The sequence below is a fragment of the Mastomys coucha genome, unplaced genomic scaffold (assembly GCF_008632895.1).
Source record: "Mastomys coucha isolate ucsf_1 unplaced genomic scaffold, UCSF_Mcou_1 pScaffold7, whole genome shotgun sequence".
NCBI lineage: Eukaryota > Metazoa > Chordata > Mammalia > Rodentia > Muridae > Mastomys > Mastomys coucha.
Window position 1 is genome coordinate 43,324,403 of NW_022196913.1, and position 21,367 is coordinate 43,345,769.

General features: G+C 40.2%; 1 protein-coding gene across 4 annotated transcripts in view; it reads right to left on the reverse strand.

Moving 5' to 3' along the window:
• Positions 1-5,176: 5,176 nt before the first annotated feature.
• Slc35b3 (solute carrier family 35 member B3) overlaps positions 5,177-21,367 on the reverse strand; it is a 29,016-nt gene continuing 12,825 nt past the window's right edge. For 3 of the 4 annotated variants that reach the window (XM_031358768.1, XM_031358769.1, XM_031358771.1), the window contains exons 4-10: positions 17,164-17,318; positions 15,745-15,852; positions 12,577-12,674; positions 10,504-10,596; positions 9,996-10,107; positions 7,417-7,486; positions 5,177-5,366 (exon numbers count right to left, since the gene is read on the reverse strand). In XM_031358768.1, the coding sequence (XP_031214628.1) occupies positions 5,216-5,366; positions 7,417-7,486; positions 9,996-10,107; positions 10,504-10,596; positions 12,577-12,674; positions 15,745-15,852; positions 17,164-17,318 (787 nt within the window). In that variant the 3' untranslated portion in view covers positions 5,177-5,215. The remainder of the gene's footprint in view (positions 5,367-7,416; positions 7,487-9,995; positions 10,108-10,503; positions 10,597-12,576; positions 12,675-15,744; positions 15,853-17,163; positions 17,319-21,367) is intronic. The other variant, XM_031358770.1, reaches the window with a different exon arrangement.

Here is a 21,367-nt window from a genome sequence, read left to right on the forward strand (position 1 = left end):
AAGATGCAGAGACAGATGTGTCTATAGATCCCAGGACAAACCAAAACAACACTACAGAGGGAGAGGTCCTGGAGAGACTGAGGGTGAGCTGCCCGATCTGTCAGAGACACTGAGAAGAAAGGTTGGAGAGAAGTTGCCAATGGTAAAGTGTGTAATACTAGGGAACACAACTAACTGAGGAAAAATTCTGCCATTGGAAGCAGAATGATTATTAGAAGAGCAAACCCAGGATTTAAAATTGATCCAAAACAAACAAACAAAACAAAACAAAACAAAACAAAAAACCCAAGGATACTAGTTAAAATACTGGTGACATAAAATATGTTAAGAGAACAAATTAGAAAATCCAAATGGAGATATGAGATCTGAATGTATAACAGTGATGGTGTGGGATGTTTTCTACATGGGGATTAGGTGCACAGCAGAAGTGCCAGAAACATCTGTATGGGGATAGGGTGCACAGCTGGCGTCAGAAGCACTTGCATGGGAATGACTGTGCAGATGAAGAACAAAGTAGGCTGCAGAGCAGACTAGCACAGAACATCAGGCTGGAAACCATGGAAGACAGCTTAGGATCAGAAGACAGGGCAGGCGAAGAGCGAATTGTTAAATGTTCTTAAAAACTTCATAAACAGACAAGTCCTTGGAGCCATAACAAATATACAAAAACCCAACAATGATGGGCATTTCTGAGTGGCAAGCTGATTAAAAAAAATGGGTAAAGTCATAGGTCATGGGGCTGCTGAGAGGTAGAATTTCAGTGTGTGGCTTTTACTGCCCTCCTTCCCTCACTGATGCAGCCTTAGCTGGGTCCTATCTATGCTTTCCTGGCTGCTGTGCCACACTATTCCCTTCTTGTTTTGCTTGAATCCGTCGATAACTCCTACTTGTTTCAGACGGACATCTCTATGCCACACATAGTTGTTTCCCATGTCTCCATGGCTGGTCTCCACATCTAAATGGTCCTGAGATTTTTACAGGCTTGCATTGCTTAGCACAAGTATTGAGGTTGGTATGATCAACAAAATATAATTAGAAGCCAAAGATGATTATTCGCCCTTATGAATTTCTCTCATCACATATAAAAATAAATCATACACTTAGGATATAGATCAGCAATAAATTATTTCAGAGGAGATGAAAAATTCCTTTCCAAAATAGTTAAATTTCTATGTGCTTATGTACTGCTGAGACAGGGAGGAGGCGAGCTTGGTCACATGCTTAATTCTTTTCACTGTATTAGGAGAGAAAGAAGAAATCTAGGCTGTGGTCTTATCCACATCTGTTTAAGTCTTGTGTTAAAACTGATTAAAACGACCCACAATGGTTTAGAGATGGGGAGTATTATAGGATGAGATGGTTAATAAGACATTTTGTGACTGACATTCTTAAGACCCCCTAAGTTCTAAGACTACATCTCCTATACCTGTAATGTGCAGTTCACTCTGCAAGAGCAGCAAACCACTGAAGTTATTTTCATGTCACTAAAACAAAAACTTATTTAAACTGACATTCATGACGGGAGGTTTAATCTTACTTTGATAAAGCCCGGAAGAGTCATCTTCATGGAATTGTAACGAATATTAATGTCTCAACCACCTGTTATGATCAAAGAACCTTTTACCCCCATTAGAAGCTAACTTCTTATTTTTACTTTCAGCAAGACTCTGAGAGAACTTATATAGAATTGGGCCATGGGGAAGATGGAAGAAATCAGGTGAGAATTACTCAAATAAAGGATTCAGACACTGGGAACCATCTGAAGCTTGGACCTGCTATCTCAGGAGATCTGTGGTCCAGCAGCATCAATGGGAGTTTTTTGGAGCAGAATCTCAAGCGTAAATCCAACTCTACTTAAGCCCTATACATATACCAACAAGGATCTTATTAACAAGATCCTCAGGCTGGGTTAGTGTCCCAGGCAAGCAGTTCCATCTACAAGGGAGGCTGAAGTAGGAGAATCACAATTTCAATACTTTTTGGGGATAAACATATGTTCGTGGTCATTTCTAAGCAACTTAGTAAGACTATGTTTCAGAATACAAAGTTCAAAAGTTGGGAGACAGCTCAATCAGTAAAATAAATCTACTGGTAGGTTTGGAAGGGTTTCAAGGCACTCCCATCATTTAGGAAATTTTAGGGATTTAGAGGCTCCCTGCCAGGCATGGAGGATAATGGCCAATCCAATCCTTATCAGACAAGGCCTTAATGAGAATTCTGACTTGTCTAGCTTACCTACAGGCTAAATCTTACTAAACATGCTTGAAAGTTCTTAGAAAGATCTTCTTTTTTCCATATGGAGGGATGGGAAGGAACACAATATAGCAAAAGTCTCAACTTTTCAGTGTTTTTTGGTTTAATGTTGTTGTTCTCTGGTTACTCTGGTATGACACAGTTATTGACTGACAAAGCTAAACATGGACACAGGTGAAGAAATAATCTGTATCCACATGCTTAAAACAAATATACCTATAATCTATATGTATATGTTCCAAATATTCCCAGCTTTCCTTACAAATTCTTTACTTAGTACTTCATCAGTTACGGCTTCATGAAACATCACTGCAGAAATTTCTCTCCCGCTCTGGAGGAGGATGTCTAAGGTCTGCTGAGGGCATTCTTCTGGGCTTTAGTTTGCCAGTTTATTGCACCTCCATGTGAGGAAATAAGGGGAGGTTTTCTGAGGTCTCTTAACAAAGACGCAATAGTCTCCTTCATGAGTGTTGTTTCTATAGTTTAACCCCTTTGCAAACGTTCTGCCTCCTAGGTCACTGCTCTGGAGAGGGACAGACTTCCACCACAGCGCTCATATTAAATGTAGGTACTTCTATATTCAGAGTGGAGAACCACAGACTGAATACTTTGGAGTATAAAAACTGGCTCTGAAACTCAGTCAAGGCTCCGCAGCAGTGTGTGATCTAGAGCTACCGAGTACTGTCAGTCTTCACAGCTGTGAAAATGTGAGCAAACACAATCCCATTTACTTAGGTGACACACGACATTGACCAGACTGCTTCAAAGACAGCTGTTCTACTAACCTACCATGTTCAGGAGCATCAAGCATTACAGCTTCCTTACTTGGTGGAGGATGGTGTTTATGCTCAGTGATGCAGTTGGGATAACATAAGCTATCAAGTCCCTGGCACCTGATACACACAGAAACGTCTACAATTGTATTTTTTAATTCTTATTTCAGTGGTCGGAATAGAACAGTGTAACTGAAAGATACTACAAAATCTGGCTCAAAATATATACTCAATATCATCCTAATAATTTGTTTGGTCACTTCACTGTTCATTCATATAAATGGTGAAGTGTGTCTCCATCTGACGGGTGAGGGAGCAAAGTGGTGCAATAGTGACAGATGACAAGGGGTGACTTAAAACCAAGGCTGGGAAGATGAGCTGGCAACAGGCAAAGGGAGCAATCCAAGGAAAGTATGAGGGCAGAATGATACGTGGGGAAGCCAAAATGTGATTTTTCTCAAGGACTGGGGAAAGCTAATGAGTCTAAAGCACAAATGCTTAGTATCTCAAGGCAGCACAATGAAACTGACCTAAAAATTTTCCCATTTCGGATAAGGGAACTATAAAACAATCATCACAGTATTTGATGAATAAAATCCAAGGAGAACTCCTTACTTGAGACTCTTCCATGACCACAGGCTCGACAGGAGCCACACAGCAAAGAACAGGTTAAATATCCATTAGGTTTGATGGAATTTTAAAAGTAATCATCACAAAATACGACGGTCACCATTAGCAGAAACACTAAGGGATTTAATTATATTATGACGAAAATAGGGAGTAATAGCTTTTATACACACATTGTTGTGTGAATACACACACACACACATACACACACACACCCATAGAGTATGCTTATGTTCTGACGTAACAGGCTATGTTTATGTAACCCATATTCACCTGTAAAATCCCACCTCCCTAGTGGCAGCGTTAGGAGACTGAGTCATGAGGGTGGGGTCCTCACAGGCTTGCTAGCACCTTCAGCATGGGCTCTCTAGCATCCACAACTGTTGGAAAGAACATTCTCCAGACTGAGATTTCATTGGAATCTGAGCAGGTCTGACAAACGTACCTGTGTTTCTTTCTTTCTTTTTTTTTTTTTTTAAAGATTTATTTATTATTATAAATGAGTACACAGAAGCGGATATCAGATTTCATTATGGGTGGTTGTGAGCCACCATGTGGTTGCTGGGATTTGAACTCACGACCTTCGGAAGAGCAGTCAGTGCTCTTACCCGCTGAGCCAGCTCACCAGCCTCATACCTGTGTTTCTTAAATCCATCCCACTTCATCTCAACCTTCAAATCAAATTTCATCCTTATACCAAGAGTTGGGATAACTTCCTACATCTTAAGATGTTAACTTCAGTCCTTCATTTAAAAAACCCAATGTAAAGCCGAACCCCACAGCATTCAACAACCTCGGCATATTTCCTTGAAGCACTTTGTCCTGTGGATAGATGAGGATGCTTTCAGAATATTTCTACATTGGGAATGAAAACCCAAATTTTAAAGTACATGGTAAGTCTTCTTCCCATCTCGATTTTCCTCAATAACAAACTTTAACAACCCATTTTTTTTTTAAAAAAAAATCACAGGATAATTTTATTTAAGTGAATGTTATTTTCTCAGAACTTTAAAAACCCAAGTTTTAAAGTACACATTAGCCCTTCGTCCCTTCTCCATTTTCCTCCATAAGAAATTTTATTAAAACGCCATTTAAAAAAAAAAAAATCACAGGATAATTTTATTTATAAATGAATGCTATTTTCTCTAAACTTCAAATCATCAGTTCACTCTTATAACAGAGAAGAATTTAAATAACACCACCAAAATGGAATGGAGACAAACAGTGCTACTACTACACAGCACCGCGCTGCAGGCTGGAAGGATTTCCAATCAGTCTTGTGACACGGTCCATTTCCAGTGGAATGTTCAGGATCCTGCTAGCAAGTACTTTCCTTCATACTGACTTTATTGCAACATTGCCTAGGTGTGGGCTCTGGATCATCTGGAGTTGATCAAAACCATGCGTTCTGTAGAGGCGGATGCCGAGGAACCACCAAGTGTACACTCTGCTCATCTGAAAGCAGCCTTCAGATCCTTTGGTTTTTATCACAAGCCTTTGGAAAGTGAACTGATTAATGGTTGTTCCCTTAGAGTTTTATTTTAAATAGGCGAACACAGTTCCTACACAGTCTGTGCCAACGTCCTTGATTTTCTCATGTCCGTGACTTTCTTTATCACATTGTACACCGATGGCAATCTTATTTTATCCATATTTTTGCTGTAAACATTGAGAAATATGCCAAGGACAACTAATAAGCCAGACCATACATACCTAAAAAAAGAAATGAAAAAGTGGATATTAACAATTAAGGCATATAGTGGTTAGTCCATAATAACTTTAATCATATAAGAACTTGCTATTAGAAGTCTAAAATAATGGTATTAGAATTGTATGTTTGATGGAAAGGGGAGGGGTTCATGAAGCCTGGTTCAGTTTGCTTCCCATTGCTCTGCTAAGACCATAACCAAAAACAACTCAAGGAAGAATGTTTGGGTTTGGGTTTGTTTGGTTACCCATCCCAAGTCCCTTTCCACAGAGGAAGGTTAAGGCAGGACCGAAGCAGAGACCATGGAGGAACACTGCATTTTTCTGGCCCGCATAGCTAGCTTTCTCATACACCCCAGGACCACCTGCCCAGGGATGGCACTGTGCAAAGTGAGGTGGGTCCTCACATATGAGTCATAAGTCAAGAAGATGCTCACAGGCTTGCCCCCAGGCCAATTTGATGGAGGTTTTTCAATTTAGGCTCCCTCTTATGAGCAGACTCCAGACTGTGTCCAGTTGACATAAAATGTAAGGAGCAAAAGCCTCACCCCTAGTGAAGGTGATGGATGCTAAGGGAGGGAGTATCAATTTTCCTCAAGGATGCAGCCCCAGATCAATCATATGCTGTGGACTGCCCTACATCCACTCACATACTAGCAGCATCAATTAGACTCAGTAGGTAATGAATGAGAATACATTAAGTTGGGATAGAAATGTCAGGAGGGGAGGCCAGGAGCAGTTGGAAGAGGAGGGAGTAGGAGGTGGAGTTGATCAAATTCATTCTCTACATGTATAGAAATCTTAAAAAATTATGTTGATTACATACAGAGAAAAGTTATACAAAGTGAGAGTAATTTAAACTTTGGGGTTATTGGCATATTAAAAGTCTGACACTTACCAAAGGACTTAAGATTATATTTAAAATAACAGATTCCTATCTATCAAACGCTACACTGTATATTCAACTCTGTACTCCAATAAGTTGTCCCAGTTAAGTGGAACACAGATGATAAAAAAAAAAGGACACAGTCTGCAAGAAGCAGAGGCTCACCATAATTTAATTACTAAAATATTATAGTGTATAAAAAGGTTATCTATAAACAACACACAACTTGTAATACATTGATGGGTATTTAATTTACAATTTATTTAAAATTACATATTTGTAAACTAGGTTTGAAATTACTGAACTTTTTTTTGTATTACTTTCAAACACGAATTACTTTCAAACACAGATAGTAAAAATACTGGTGAACACTTTCATGAAAACTCACAACTAAATTATTAAGATACAGCTTACAGATATCTTTCCATTGTTTATTGCTGTGGAAAGAAGCCATAAATTTTACACACATGGATTTTAAACATATAACTTACATATATACAAGTGGGAAAGAAAAATCATTTACTCAACACATGGGTAACACTCATGCTCACTGCCACAAGAAACACACACTCAGTCATTCTGCATTGCACACTCCACTCTCATTGGCACACTGACACATTCACTCCACTAACACTTGGTCACAGTGGAACATATACCTTGCTCCCACTCGGGTCACACTGGTGCACCCACCCCACTAACACTCGGTCACACTAGTGTGTACCCTGCACCCTGTCAGTCACTCCGCACCCATCATACGCTCCCTTCTCATGCAGTTTCATGTAGAATGCATTTCCACTGGGCTTTGGCTGAGCAACTTAAGTATATAAAATGACATACACAGGTTCTTAAAATAGGAAAAGGCACTTAATAAATAAAAGAGATCAGGATGAAAAGAATTCTTCGTAGAGGATAATACGCTAACACATATTAATATAACAAGGAAAATACTGTTGTTTAAGGTGAAATATGAAATCCAGTATCAGCCAGGCAGTGGTGGCACATACCTTTTAATCCCAGCACTTAGGAGGCAGAGGCAAGTGGATTTCTGAGTTTGAGGCCAGCCTGGACTACAGAGTGAGTTCCAGGACAGCCAGGACTACACAGAGAAACCCAAAACCAAAAACCGAAATCCATTATCTAACTTTGAGACCCTTATATTAAAGTACTTACTGAAATGTGAACGGCTTAGCAAAGAACAGAAAGGACAGGACAATGGTCATTGCTTTCCTTCCTGTTGTCACTGCAGAGAAGAGTTAGATGCATCTTACTGACACGGTAATACTTGGAAATCATTTGTCTACAAATATTTATAGCTCTGTGTGTGCCACAATCACTAAGATGCCAGAAACAAGACAACCAACCAACCAAATCATGCTGCCGCAGAGGTCAAAGTCTGAAGCCCTGGCATTGGTCCAATCAAATGTCTAAGTATAACTGTCGGTAAGTGTTCATCAGCTGCCACAGCACACTGCAGCCATAATGAGAGGCTTTTAGTTAAGAAATTATTGGGTAGAGCAAGAGTTATCTGAAGTGGAAACTAGTTTGCTAGGGCGCACAGGTGAAAGGATGTCTTGCTAAAGCAAACACGTGAAAGACTGTTTTCCTGAAACAGACACAGGTGAGAGGACACTTCATGAAGGAGTATAAATATGACCCCACAGACAGCAGGAGATGAGTTTTGGTTTGGTTTGCACTGCCTCGCTACTCTTCACTAACAACACACATGTATTGGTTCATCTTACACAGCATTGTTGAGCTAAAATTGTGATAACACCGCCATTGAGAGAAACTCGCCCAAGAACTGCTAGTGAGGTTCCTGCAGCAGCTTGCCGCTTCCGCATTCTCGCCCCAGGCAGGTTGGCGAGCCTGGTGGTTTCCTCAGGACTGAACTACAGCTGTCTGGTATCTGCTTACTGAAAGGAGTGGACTGTACAGGCCAGTTCGTACCAGTGTTGGCTTGCTGAAAAGACTGGTCTGCAGCTGCTGGGTCATATTCGGAGTTCCTTACAGGACTGAACTGCTGCCCAAGAAGACTGAGCTTGCCCTCAGAGAACTATGGCTGAACAGGTCCAGTTCCCTCATATCCTAATAACTTTTCTCTTCTACCACCTCTGCTGGGTGGTGGGCTAGAGGAAGTTGAACACTTATTAAAAGTAGGTTGTAAAAAAAGTATTCCTACAGTTCTCCTTTTAAAATAGCGAAGGGCTCATCAGTATCTGGGTATTCTGGTTTGTTTTTGAGCCAGGTGCTGCTATGTCTTGCTCATCATGTTCCAGCTTCCAGCTCACTGAGGTTCCAGGCATGCAACCCACAATGGCTTACAGTACTTAGGCATGGCGACCTCTGTGGATGGGACAGTAAGTCTTGCTGTTTACACATTGATATTAACACTTCTTCCCACTCTGGGTATTACCCATCAAGGCCTGACACTGTCCAACTCAGCGCAAACAGAAGAGGAGTCATGGAGTTCTCCATGTTGATGCTCTACCCTCACACTGCTGCTCTCAGTCCCAGACCTTACGTCTCACAGACTCCTGCTCCTGGCACTTGACATTCAAGCGTGAATGACTGAAGAACTTGCTCTGGCAACATGTCAGGGACCTGAGCTTCAATGACTGGTTTTAGGGTACCTATCTGAGCTGGGCATGTGTTTCTGTCTTTCCTGACTTAGGTGTGGTTGTGTGACAGTCTGTAGCCAGGAAAATGTGGGTAGATGTGTTGTTTCCAGGAGTGCAGCATGCTAGAAAGTTTCCACACAGAGGATCATACGTCATAAATTCTCAGTCTCCATGCAGCCGCCCAGCAGGGGGCCATGATGGTAAGGAGGGTACTGAGCGCCAACCAAGGAAGCATGGTGAAGACAGGAGGCATGGAGCCAGGGCTTTGCCTAGAGTTCTGACTCTAGCAGGTTGTCATGTGAGCCACTTAACCTCCACACTCACAGTATCTGAGTTCACAGTACCAGCTGGTGGGGACTCACCCAAAATGGTGTCTAGTGCACAGGAAGGGCTCTGTGTTAGCTATTACTATTGCTTCTTTTGCCTTTTATGTGACAGTGAAACCTTTCTGCCTCTATCATGGGAGCAGGCGTGCATTTATAGCTCTGGAAAACAATGCAGCAGTCACTGGCTCCCCATTTGTTCAAATACATCAAAGGCAACCTTCAGTCCTCTATAGTGCAGACATGGACACACTCATCACTGCTGAAGAGAGAAACTGATCTAGGTGTAGTGGCAGGAAACATCCAAGTGAAAGGCTTGCAAACTGTAAAACGCACCTGCCATACTTTAAGTGTAAGGAAGACTGGAATTTCAGTGGTCAATTAAAAGTATATGAAGTAGTATTTCCCTCAAGGGGTTTCATTCCACTATAGTTTTACAGGAATTTTTTTCTAATGTATTTAATGTTTTTCATGAAAATGTATATATGACATAAAAATGAAGCCTTCAGGGCCAGCGATTCAGCTCAGTGACAGAATGCGTGCCCAGCATGCTGAGGGCCGAGGGTATTTCCTCAGTACTGCAGAAAAGGGAAAAAAAAAATGAAATCTTAAAAACAGGAAATTAAGACCAAAACCCATTTCCTTTAGAACTCCACACAAGGTACTGGAGTTTGAGCTGGAGACAAGTACTGTTTTTAGGGAAGAGATCATGCTCCTCTGTTCACAAAACAACATGGGAAACATTGTTAACTTTCACTTCAGTGTAAACAGTGAAAACATTTACTTCTAGTCTAAGCAAGTCTCCTACCTGTTACAGCCAGAAGAGCGCCAAAGATTTTAATGAGGGCCAGAACAAAGGAGATTCCAAAGTATCCAGTGAGGGAAAACAGGAAGGCATAGCCATAAGTCCGAACAGGGTTCTACAAGGATTGTAAAAGGGCATGTTAGAAAGGGACAAAGCAAACCCTGAGGTATCACACGAAATCAAGCCACAGCCTTTAATCAACCTCTTGAGCAGTAGTAAGTCACTGCACAATGTAGTTAAGCAAACAATATTTAGTTTTTATTTAACGAGAAAATATCGATGAAATGAAAAACCCTTGATTGGCACATTATGAACTTCTTAAAAATTAACTTACAGAGTAGAGAATGAATAAACAAAATTAAGTAGCGATCATTTCTGAGGATCTGTAATGTATTCAAAGAGTTTCTAACTTATAGCAGCAGTAGCCATTTTTGAACTAGGCAAAAACCAGGACAGAGAAAATTATTAAATGTAAGATGTGTATTTTTTTTAAAACATGAGGAATGCTTACCTTTGAACAAAATGCCACAGCCGGGCCCAGTCCACTTGTACATGACAATCCCAACAAAATGTACACAAAACCAATTGAGTACGAATATAAAACCTGGAGAAGGGACAAGCAGGAAAATGACTACCACACTGAAATGGGAAACTGAGGGGTCTGAATACACAGAATAATTAATCTACTCAATTTGTGCTACAAACAAAACATTTCTAAAGCAACATTATCATCACTGCCTTATGGCTGAAGTTTCTAGAAATAATGGCCGATTCTAGTGGCCCATGAACCAATATCTAGATGTATAGCATTACATAACAAAAATCCATGGCCATATGAATCCTCCCATATACTTTTAAATTTTACTTATTTCTAGATTAATTGCAAATTTTGAAGCAGATTTTATCATTCCTAAAGCATAAACATAACAAAATCCTTAAAGCTGCTTATAAGATATGAAACATACCCTGAACATAGAAGGGTGTAAAAGGTAAGAGAACCATCACTGTAATTTCCCTACCGACTCTTCACTTCTGGCTTCTTAGCCTCCTCACCAAGCAGTCTGTCAAACAGCTCCAACCAATACAGGTCAGCTCTGCTGCCCGGTATGTGGGCTGCCCGTGACTTCTCACAACTAACACATTTGACTTTCAAATGAAGACCCTGAAGCCTGAAATTGTAACTGCCCCAAAGGAGAGCTAGAAGGATCCTAGGACAGGATCCAAGGCTTCAGTTTAAAGCCTGTGGATCTCTTGGCTACTGTGAGTTTTTAGGTGACTTGCCTAGTCTTAATTCTGAGGCCACTTTTTACCCCAGCCATGAAGAGTGACAGTGATCACGAAGATGCCTACTGAAGCTCAGGTTCCTGTTATGAATGTTACTTATGATGCCCCATGCTGTGCCCAGACAGGAAATATAGTTGATCTAATATAGTGTGTTCCACCTGAACAGCAAAGCAAGTGTGCTCTTGCTGTGCGCGCGCGCGCGCACACACACACACACACACACACACACACACACACACACACACACACACACACACACTTACACTTTTCTATATAAAAACAAACCCAAAAGATGTTTTATCTGAAGAGTACTATTAAATCCAGTGGACATCTAGAAGGAACAATGTAGAAGACTAGAGAAACAGCTCAGGAATTAAGAATGTGGATTGCAAAGTCAGGTTCTTAGTACTCATGTGGGGTGGCTCACACTCCAACTCTAAGGGGATCTTGACCTCTGCTGGTGCTCATGCACTAGTACACACACACACACACACACACACACACACACACACACACGCTTACTTTATCCCTCTAATATTATATAATTAAAAATAAAATAAAAATATTTTAAAAGACATTTGAATAAAAGGAAAGACCTTGGTCTTACACTGAAAAAATTATGTATATAGATATCATGAACCTGAAGTAACTTAGAAGTCAATGTCCTACCAATCACAATTCCAGTGACGTTTCTAGTTTCTGGGAAGCTTATAGTAAAAAGGGACAAAGGTAACTAGTCCTAATGATGGGAAACAAATGAAGCTGCTCATGTTTTTGAAGGCGGAGGCAGAAATCAATTTTAGAGAATTCAGTTCAGTTCAGACCCTTGTGTGAGGATGTTGAGTTTTTTTTTTTTAAAGGCATCTGAAACAAGTGGGAAGGGCAGGATGTTTAATACACAGTATTGGGTTTTAGCAGGATTTATTTAATAAAATTGGAAATTATAAAACTAGTAGGTAACATGGATAAAAATTTTAAAATCTTGAGTTGGAAAAGGCTTTGACACAGCCAGAAACCATGAATAAGAATTATAAACCTCCACACTAAGTATAACCCAAAGAGGAATATAAGCAGCAGAAAAACAATGCCACAGAGGTTTTTATAAATAGATAAAAGAGTACAGAAATTAATGAGCTCTTAGCAGTGACAGGCTTTCTTCTGATCTTCCACAGTATTCTTAGCATTATGTTCATGACAGTGATAAAGTAGATTAAAATGCACAGTAAGTCTTTGGCGCTGTAGCTATTTCATAAAATCAGCCGTGCGCCTTACAAACTGGAGGGAAGTGCTGGGTGCTCACCATTTCAGAGTTGGAAGCATTGTGTAGCTTCATAGCTTTCTCCTGAACGTTCCCAATGACAGCATCTGCACACAGCGCCAGGGAGATAAGCATCACACCTTCAAGGAACAAGAGAATGATCCTCTTTAAACATACTGACTGGAATTTAACTGGGCTAAAAAAATCAAAAGCAGACTGTTACTCCCATTTGGTTAGAATGCTGCCTACTCTGATCTATAGCTTGCTTTTGGTAGGCACATAGTGATGATATTAACATAAAAAAAGATGGATACCAACAGACTGATTAAGGCTGCCATCAGGACTACACTTCAGTATCATGTCACAGTTCTCCTTTTAGCAAGGATGGTGTGATGGAAGAACAAGTATAGAAGACACTCTTAGATCTATTGGGATTGGGAGCTGCACAAGAGATTTGAGGAGAGAAAAACAAACACCAAATATTTAGAGGAAAATCACCACTCAAAATGTCTTTCTAAAACATTCAATTTAAAAGGAACATATGGGCATTTGCCCAAGTCATTTCTGAGGCATGGCTCCTGCCTGGAACTCTACACGGTCTCCTCTATGAGTCGTACTCATATTCACTGTCTCCACACTTTCCAGGTAGCATCTGCTGACAAGTGCAGTTACAGCTTAGGATCTGCCCTCAATTCCACAAATGTCTCAGCTTCATCTAATGCAAAAGTGACTTGGTTAGCCTGCCAGTCAAATTGTCTCATTAACTGTTCACATAAGCAAGCGTCCCTTTCGTGTTCCTGAGGATAACGTAAACAATATTATCACACACTGAAAAGCATCAAGTTTGGGCGATCCCACTCACTCCTAGGAAGCAGCACACGGGTGTGCATGAGAACAGTCCTGGTCATCCCTGAGCTTCACATACGAAGGAAAGGGAGTCAGGTCTATCTGTGGGCTTCCTGGGACTCACAGGCTTAATATGTAATCCTGTGGCTCTCACCTTCCTAAAGCTGTGACCCTTTAATACAGTTCCTCATGTTATAGTGACCCCAAAATTATTTTCATTGCTAATTCATAAGTGTAGTTTTGTTACTGTTATGAATTGTAATATAAATATCTGACATGCAAGATATCTGCTATGTGACTCCTGTGGAAGGACCATTCAACTCCTAAAGGGTCACTGCCCACAGGCTGTGAACTGCTGCTCTAAAAACAGAGGGGACCAGTGCCCACTAGTTTCTTTCATGAAGTATGCTGGGTTCTAATTCTCCCAAATGTGCCCACGGAACTCAGGAATGAGTAGTTCCAGGTGCCTGAGGTGCCAGAAGTGCACCTTCCTTGGCTGTCCCACCCACCCCTCTGCTGCCCTCCCACTGCTGCATGTGTGTGTTTTCAGCCCTCCTGCCTGAGGTGATGCCACATAAAGTCAAGAAAAAAGCAACTAACCCTTGGTGCCCTTTACCCAAGAGTGGGCCTGATCTGTTCTGGAGAGTTCTGATCTCTGTGGATACGATCTCCTTTCAAACCAAGACTATCTTCCTTATTTATTAAAGAGCATAGCAAATAGGCTCTTGAAAAGGAGTGAGTACACAGAGTGAGTAAGGTTTGTCTTAATCTTTTACGGGACCTTTGGAGAGTGCTTTTCTGACTCTATTGACTTGGAACCGCATACCCAGCCACAACCAGATGTTATCATTCTATAGCCACGTGTTGTTTTCAACACTTCATTGTTTCCAGAGACTAGTCTTACATCTAGTCACACACGCAACCTTATGCACACATACACTCAACCTTATGCACACATACACTGTTGAGTCAGAGGCATGAATGGGTCACCAAGAAGTAGTGAATATTGCACATAAGAGAGTCCAAAGCATAGAAAGGTTGATTACACTGTTTTTCTTAAAGGTTAAATTTAAACAGGATTAGGATACACCTTATAAATAGAATGAACACGTAGTTTTGAATCACCTCAAAGCACACTGTTAGCCTGGTCACAGGTTAGGTGATAGTGTGATTTGTAAAGGCAAGCTTCGAACAGCATGAAAAAGTGGTTTCCACACCTTCTACCATCTCATCTTCTCTTCCCACCAGCTCTGTAGGAGGCCAAGTGTTCTCTTCAAACTACAGAAGAAGAGTATAGGGCCTGCAAGTCACCCATTCTTGTTTATATTTTTACTAAATTTAATTTTACTCACTGCAATTTCATGCCTTTTCTAACTTTGTTTTTCAACTAGAAGAGTCTATAGTGTTTGTTTTCACACAACCTCTTAATGAGAAAGTCTGTGATGTAAAAATAAAGGTTTCCTGAAAATTCTTGACTCTGACGACGTGAGATGTAACTGTGAGAATTCTCTGGATAAGCAGGGAAGTTCTGATGGAAGCTGAGATTCTAAGTCCCCTTAGGACTGCAGCTGATAGAGGGCTGCCCCCGCCCCCCAGGCCCAACTGGTTTTATTTAAACACAGAACTCAGGCTGGTAACTAAAGCTAGGAAGACTGACTGATAACTGGTCTGATTGGTAAGAACAATTGTGGACCTAATGTAACCAGTGTTTTTATTATAAAAATAATTAGCTTATACATTGTGCTTGCTGGTATTCCAATATTGCCTTTCTGCTTGGTCTCTTACATGATTTATTTTTGTTTTTCTGATGTAGAAACTTTAAATGTAATTTTAGACAAGATAAATGATGGTATGACACTGTGTTCTTAGTAAAACTCCTAGTAAGAACACTGTATATGCAATAATGTCTCACATACCTACAAACAATTTATCTGAATGATTATTACAATAAAGACAGGATTCTAGTGTTTATTTTTATCCCTGGGCATACTATAATACTTATTTGGCTTTTGAAAAAATAAATTTAATTGACAAAGTTAGCATAGCACACACTGGAGGAAACTGTAAATCAGACACAAATAATTCTAATTTATATTATTGTGACTTCTCCACAAGTCCAGGTCAACACGCACATGCCACCTCTCACGTCTTTGACAGCTACTGATGTAACTGGAGCCTCTAGTCATACACCTCACCATTACAGCTCTAGAGTTGTGATACTTTTACTACAATTTGGAAAGTCCAAAAGCTTGTTAAGTGTGAGACTTATGGACATTCTAACATCATTTAGAATCCTCAAGAAATTTTACAAATTTTTATTCAAATAAAATGCAACTTAGGAAGGAATACAAATCCATTCCTCACCTGTAAGATTAAAGTTTGGTGCAATTGTGCTGTCAGCAAGGGTAAACCAGATCAGGCCAAGGCTCATGCACACTGCAGCAGACACATCTGCAAGGTTGTACCGCTTCCCTATGTGAGACAAGAGGAAGATGGCCTCATTATGCAAATATCTGCCGAGTCTACTGTCAGCTCACAATGCCTCACCAAGGGAATATGGATGTACTTGCTATTCATGCCTAATGCCCAAAACATAAATAACACTAAGAGCAAGACATACAACAATCCTAGGGGGTTTCAGTTTAAACCAGGCACCACATGTTCTTGTAAGACAGAAATGGGATCCTATCTTATCTATGACAGGAAAACAAAACTCAAAACCACACACATGCACCGACTGCTTTCTTCAGAGTATGTGGCCTGAAAATGCACCTGAGGGGATTTTGTTGTGACATCATCAGTACACTCACACAGACTGAGATGGACATGATGTCACTGGGCAAATTTATCTCAGGGGAGTAATTTCATATTCCCAGTCTACTGGTGATTCAAAGTTTCCTTATATAGTCATGATTGCAATTTGTAAAAAACTGAGAAAGTAAAGGAATACTCCTCAGTTTTAACTATTTAGAATTGAGTATGTCTTTTATTTATTAAAAGGCTACAGATTTTCTTGCAGTTTGTAACTTAAGTCTACCGAGGGAAAAGAATAATGGGCCTGGCTATTTTAAACACCATTTCACCTTATAAATACCAACGTGAAGACCATTAGACAGGGGAGAATTCACTCATTTTCCTTTGCCTCTATTTAGAAAATGACATGCATTCTAAGGAAATGTATGTGCCTAGTCAGAAGTTTTAGTATTGACAGAGGTATTTTTCCCATATGAACAAATCACTATCTGAAATGTCCAGGGAAGTGGCTGGTACATTTCCACTGTGAAAGGTCGACTCTAGAAAGGCACCTTGATGCACACACTGAGAGCAGGTTGCCTAAGCCCTTCAGTGATGGGAACAGCCTCAAGACAGGGACCAGGCAACAACTTGACCCAACGCTTGCTGCTCTAACTGCCTCCTCTTTCTATGCAGCTCGACCCAGATGGGCTCTAAGTCATCAGAGAGCTGGTGTAGTGAGGGAAGAAGTGGGTCCACTCAGACAAGCTTCACTATGTGAATACAGCATTGTGGAGATGTATTAAATTCCAAGATAAAATAAAACAAAATACTGGCTATTCTCTTTTATATCCAAATTATGAACCTCAAATCAATATTTAGAGAAATATCAATGTTTTTGATGATACCTTATTTTTACCAGATACTGTAGTATTACAATATCTAGAATGCTCAAGAACTCTGTTGTGGACATTTAACTGTTTTTCCTAATGCCAGATGCCACAACATAGTTGTGTGCTTCAAACAGTATAAAACGTATTATTACTGTACCTTGAATAAAAACTCCTCCTAGCATAACAGGAATCAGTTTGCAGCACTTGAAGATGACTTGGGTTGGGTAATTCAGGTAGCCCAAGGAAGTGTTTGATAAGCCCATAGTACCCACAGTTAGAAAAGCTATTATCATGTAGGTTTTTCCTGGTATTCTGGAAGAGACAATTTTTAAAACCTTCATTGTGGGACCCAGTTTCATAGTACTTTAAAGATGATGGCTTACAATGCGCTTCCCTGATCTCTGGTTAATGTTTCTGGAAGCATACGTTTCAAAAGTCATTCTTTCCAAGTTGTAACACTGCTTATTTGTATATGATATTGATAAAAATCACAATATGCTTTTACTGAATCATCAATGAGGAATCTCAACCATGTGTTATAATAGTAAGATACTTACTGAGATTCTAACTCATGTATAAATGGTGATCAAAGACTTTTTTTTAACAGTAGCTCTAGGTATAGATAAAAACTATCTTGATTTAATTCATTAAAAAAAGATGGTTTAAAAAAACATAGGCCTCTACAATGGCAAAAGCACCCAGTCACTAATGTTGTAAACAAACTTTTAAATTGCTGCTGTTTCCTAACTTTTCCATCCAGCATTAGGAAAAATCTGACCACCAGAAAAGCCAAAGAACTTCTCAAGAGCAAGCTCTTGGCTTGACAATTCCATGCACGATGTTGCTACAGTATCCTAGAAATCACTTTTCTATTTTCCACATTATAGTAATCAGCTTCAGGTAAAGTTTCTGACGCTGTTTTGTAACCTCTAATTTTTGTGTTTTTAACATTGGCTCTACCAGGGTTTTCCAAAGGAGAGTCTGGATTTGGTATCTTCAGAACTTTAAGCCACTGGCATGAGCATATGCTCACTCTGAATACTTACTAATAGTTTAAAATAATAATCTCGCATACTGGTGTGATGGACATACAAAAGAATTATTCATGTAATTTGCTTATGCTGTGATGTGCGTAACCTACATTTGGGCATTTACATTGGATTTACATCAGAGAAAAAGTCATACTTCCTCCAGTTTTATTTTTCTTCCTCCTTTTTTTGAGACAGGTTCTCTCGCCCAAGTTGGCCTAAAATTTCTACTGTAAGAGGAAAACCTTAAGCTTCTTCTGATGGACTTCCTGTGTTCTGGGGTTACAGGTACATGCCTTGAAGCCTGGCTTATGTGGTGCCAGTGAGTGAACCCAGAGATTTAAGCATGGCAAAGACTCCACCAAGTAAGTGAGCTATACCCAAACTCTATACATATTTAATATGGGTAGATAGATATACACTAAAATATTTTATTAGAAAATTCAACTGAAACATATTATTTACCCTTTCAACTTTGACATTTTTCATATTTAAGTACTAATGGTGGAAAAAACCATTTAAAATCCAATGCAAAGAAGTGACCCACCCATAGGGTAACCTTCAGTTACTGCAACTGTATTTCCTCAGACTCTGGAGTCTGGCCAATCACTGTCCTTACAAGCAAAGGAGGAAACATCACTCTCCTAGCTAAGGATAAAAACCAGGAAAAAAAAAACCCATAAATTTCCTCAAAGATAAACTATGAACAATGGTGGTCAGAAAGCAAAAATTCCAGTTAGCAAACTTATGAAGAAAGGTTACAAAAGTAGAATACAGGTAGAAAGGGGTTGTCCTAAGGCTCAGGGGCTCAGGCAGAAGCTCTATCCTCCAGATGAGCTTGTTACATGAATTTATAAAAACATCAGCCCTGCTCCAGGTCCCATTTCCTCATGGGTGATAAGGAAAGGCAAGGGCTAAAACGCTGTTATTTGGTGAGCAATGGCAGCACCATGTTTCAAACATGCTATTCCCAAAACACTCAAACAAGCCCAGAGTTCAGAAACTCCCCAAGCCTTGACAGAGCTGAAGAGAGGCAGTGGCCAAACCCACCTAAATTTTAAATCCTGTTCTCCTGCTAATATATCATTCAATACCTTACAGACCTAGGAAGAGGAAAGCACTCAGCAGAGTGTAGGCCAAAGGCTAAAGGGAGTAACATGTAGGGAATTTCAAAAGTAAGGATATTAAAGACAAGGGCCCCTGGGGCTGAAGAAGACTGTTGTAGAGCATCTCTAAATATCTCAACACAACATGCCTCGTAAGGAAACAGCTTCAGTTCACAATACTATTGGCTTTAACTCTAGAAATCTATTCCTCTTAAACATCTTTCTATGTTTAAGTCAAATACAAGTTATTTTACTTTCAAATATTTTATGGCCACGTGGCAAGAAAGCTGAGATAAATCTAGCCCATACCATATCTCATCTGGCTGGCCTTATAGGGAGGCATTTCTCACCAGGCTGGTGGATACTTCCTTCTTAAAACCCAACAGACAGGAGCTGTCTTTCCAAGGGCTAATGGATCATCAGTCCCTCACTAGTAGTTCTAGGAATTATATTTACTTCCTGTCTAGTCTATCACCTGAGTTTTATCTTGGAGTTTAAGAGCATGAAAGCAATACAGATATTCTTGCACTTGAATACTTAACTACAGCTGCTGTAACAATTTACCAGCAATACAATTTGGGAAATAAAATCTATAAAGAAATTTGTTAGATTCTTCCAGTAAGAATCTTGAATAAATGGTAAAACTACATAATTACTGAAGTATATACTTCAAAACAATTACATGTAGGAAAATTAAAAAGCTGTGATGTTTTTAAGGCACTAAACATTTATAGAAAAGATGGAATGTCAGTATTGTCTTTATTATCTTTTAACTGTCCCACAGACACATGAATATATGCTTCCTAGACCTGATGAAAGGATAAACACGCTTCATTTACTCCCAGATTGCACGCCCACATTCCTAACCACCTTCTGTTTATGGTCACAGCATTACTGTATTTTGTTTTATGTTCCATTAAAGATACACAAGTATTTTTTTCAAATGTACATGATTACTAATTGAAAAGATTTTCAAATAAGAGTTCTGGATTTAATAAAAAGAAATGTGTTTCTTTAGTATTTAGGAATACAGATCCCCAAACCAAGACAAGAATATGGAAAATGGAGTTGTGGGGAGAAGGGAAGCTCACAGGGCTAGGAAGGAGATGAGGGAGAATGGGGCTAGGGCACACACACACACACACACACACACACACACACACACACACACACAGTGCATGCACAAACACCTACACACATGCACGCACATGCATGTGCATGCGTGCAAAAGTGCCAAAGAACAAACAGGTCAAATAAAAGGATAGAATCTTGGACTTTCAGGTAAGGCAGTACTAGCTGCCAGCTCCTCCTGACTTGGTGAAGAAACAGCAGTATAAAAAAGTTTCTATTTCAACATAGTGGGCACACTAACAAGAATGAAGCCAAGCCAAACAGCTCTGACTGCTGTTGTTGGGGCTGGAGTGGCACAGGAGCCTCCTTCAAAAGGGAAGTCAGTCCTGGTGAAGACACAGGCAGCTCTGTCCTGGCCACAGGCCAGAAGAAGCCTCTGATTCAGTGGTGGGTTTCGATGAGACTGGTGTTTCAGGCAGAGAGATAGTGTTGGAGAGGAACGCCACAGAGAGGGCAGAGGCTTGGCGCTGCCCTGAGGAAACCCACTATTCAAAACTTATCTATGTGGGGTGGCCTTAAAACAGGAAACATGTCAGAGAGCCTGCTCTAGGACCCGAGAACCCAGCAGGCTGCTTGACATGCACAGCTGCCTTCTTCTACGAGGGTGATCAATACTCAAGAGGGCAGCACAATATAAACAGGTTGCTTTGTCTGTACAGATCTCAAAGCTGTGTGTGCCACACTCCCAGCACACTTAGGAGATGACCTCTTCCAAGCAGAATTTCAGTGACACCAGGAGACTCTAGGTAAGGAGTCACAGGGCGTGAGAGTCAGCCTACCCCACAGACTGCGGGGATTTTGCTATAAAGACAAGATCTAAACTGAACACAGGCACTTGCTTACTACCGCACAAACCACAGCAAAGACAACAGGCCACAAGGCCACCTGCCTCTGCCAACAAGAGACTGGCAGGACTCACAGGGAGGTGGCTGTGGCTGCATCCTTCTGCCCCCCAAGCTTTTCTTTCTTGGGAATACTTAGTAGTATTTTTATTCTATTGTATTTAAAATAGTTACATGTTTTTCCCCTTCATCTAATTCTATTTAGCCATTTTTCATTACTAAATAAGCATTTTTATTTTCTTTTTCTCTTTACA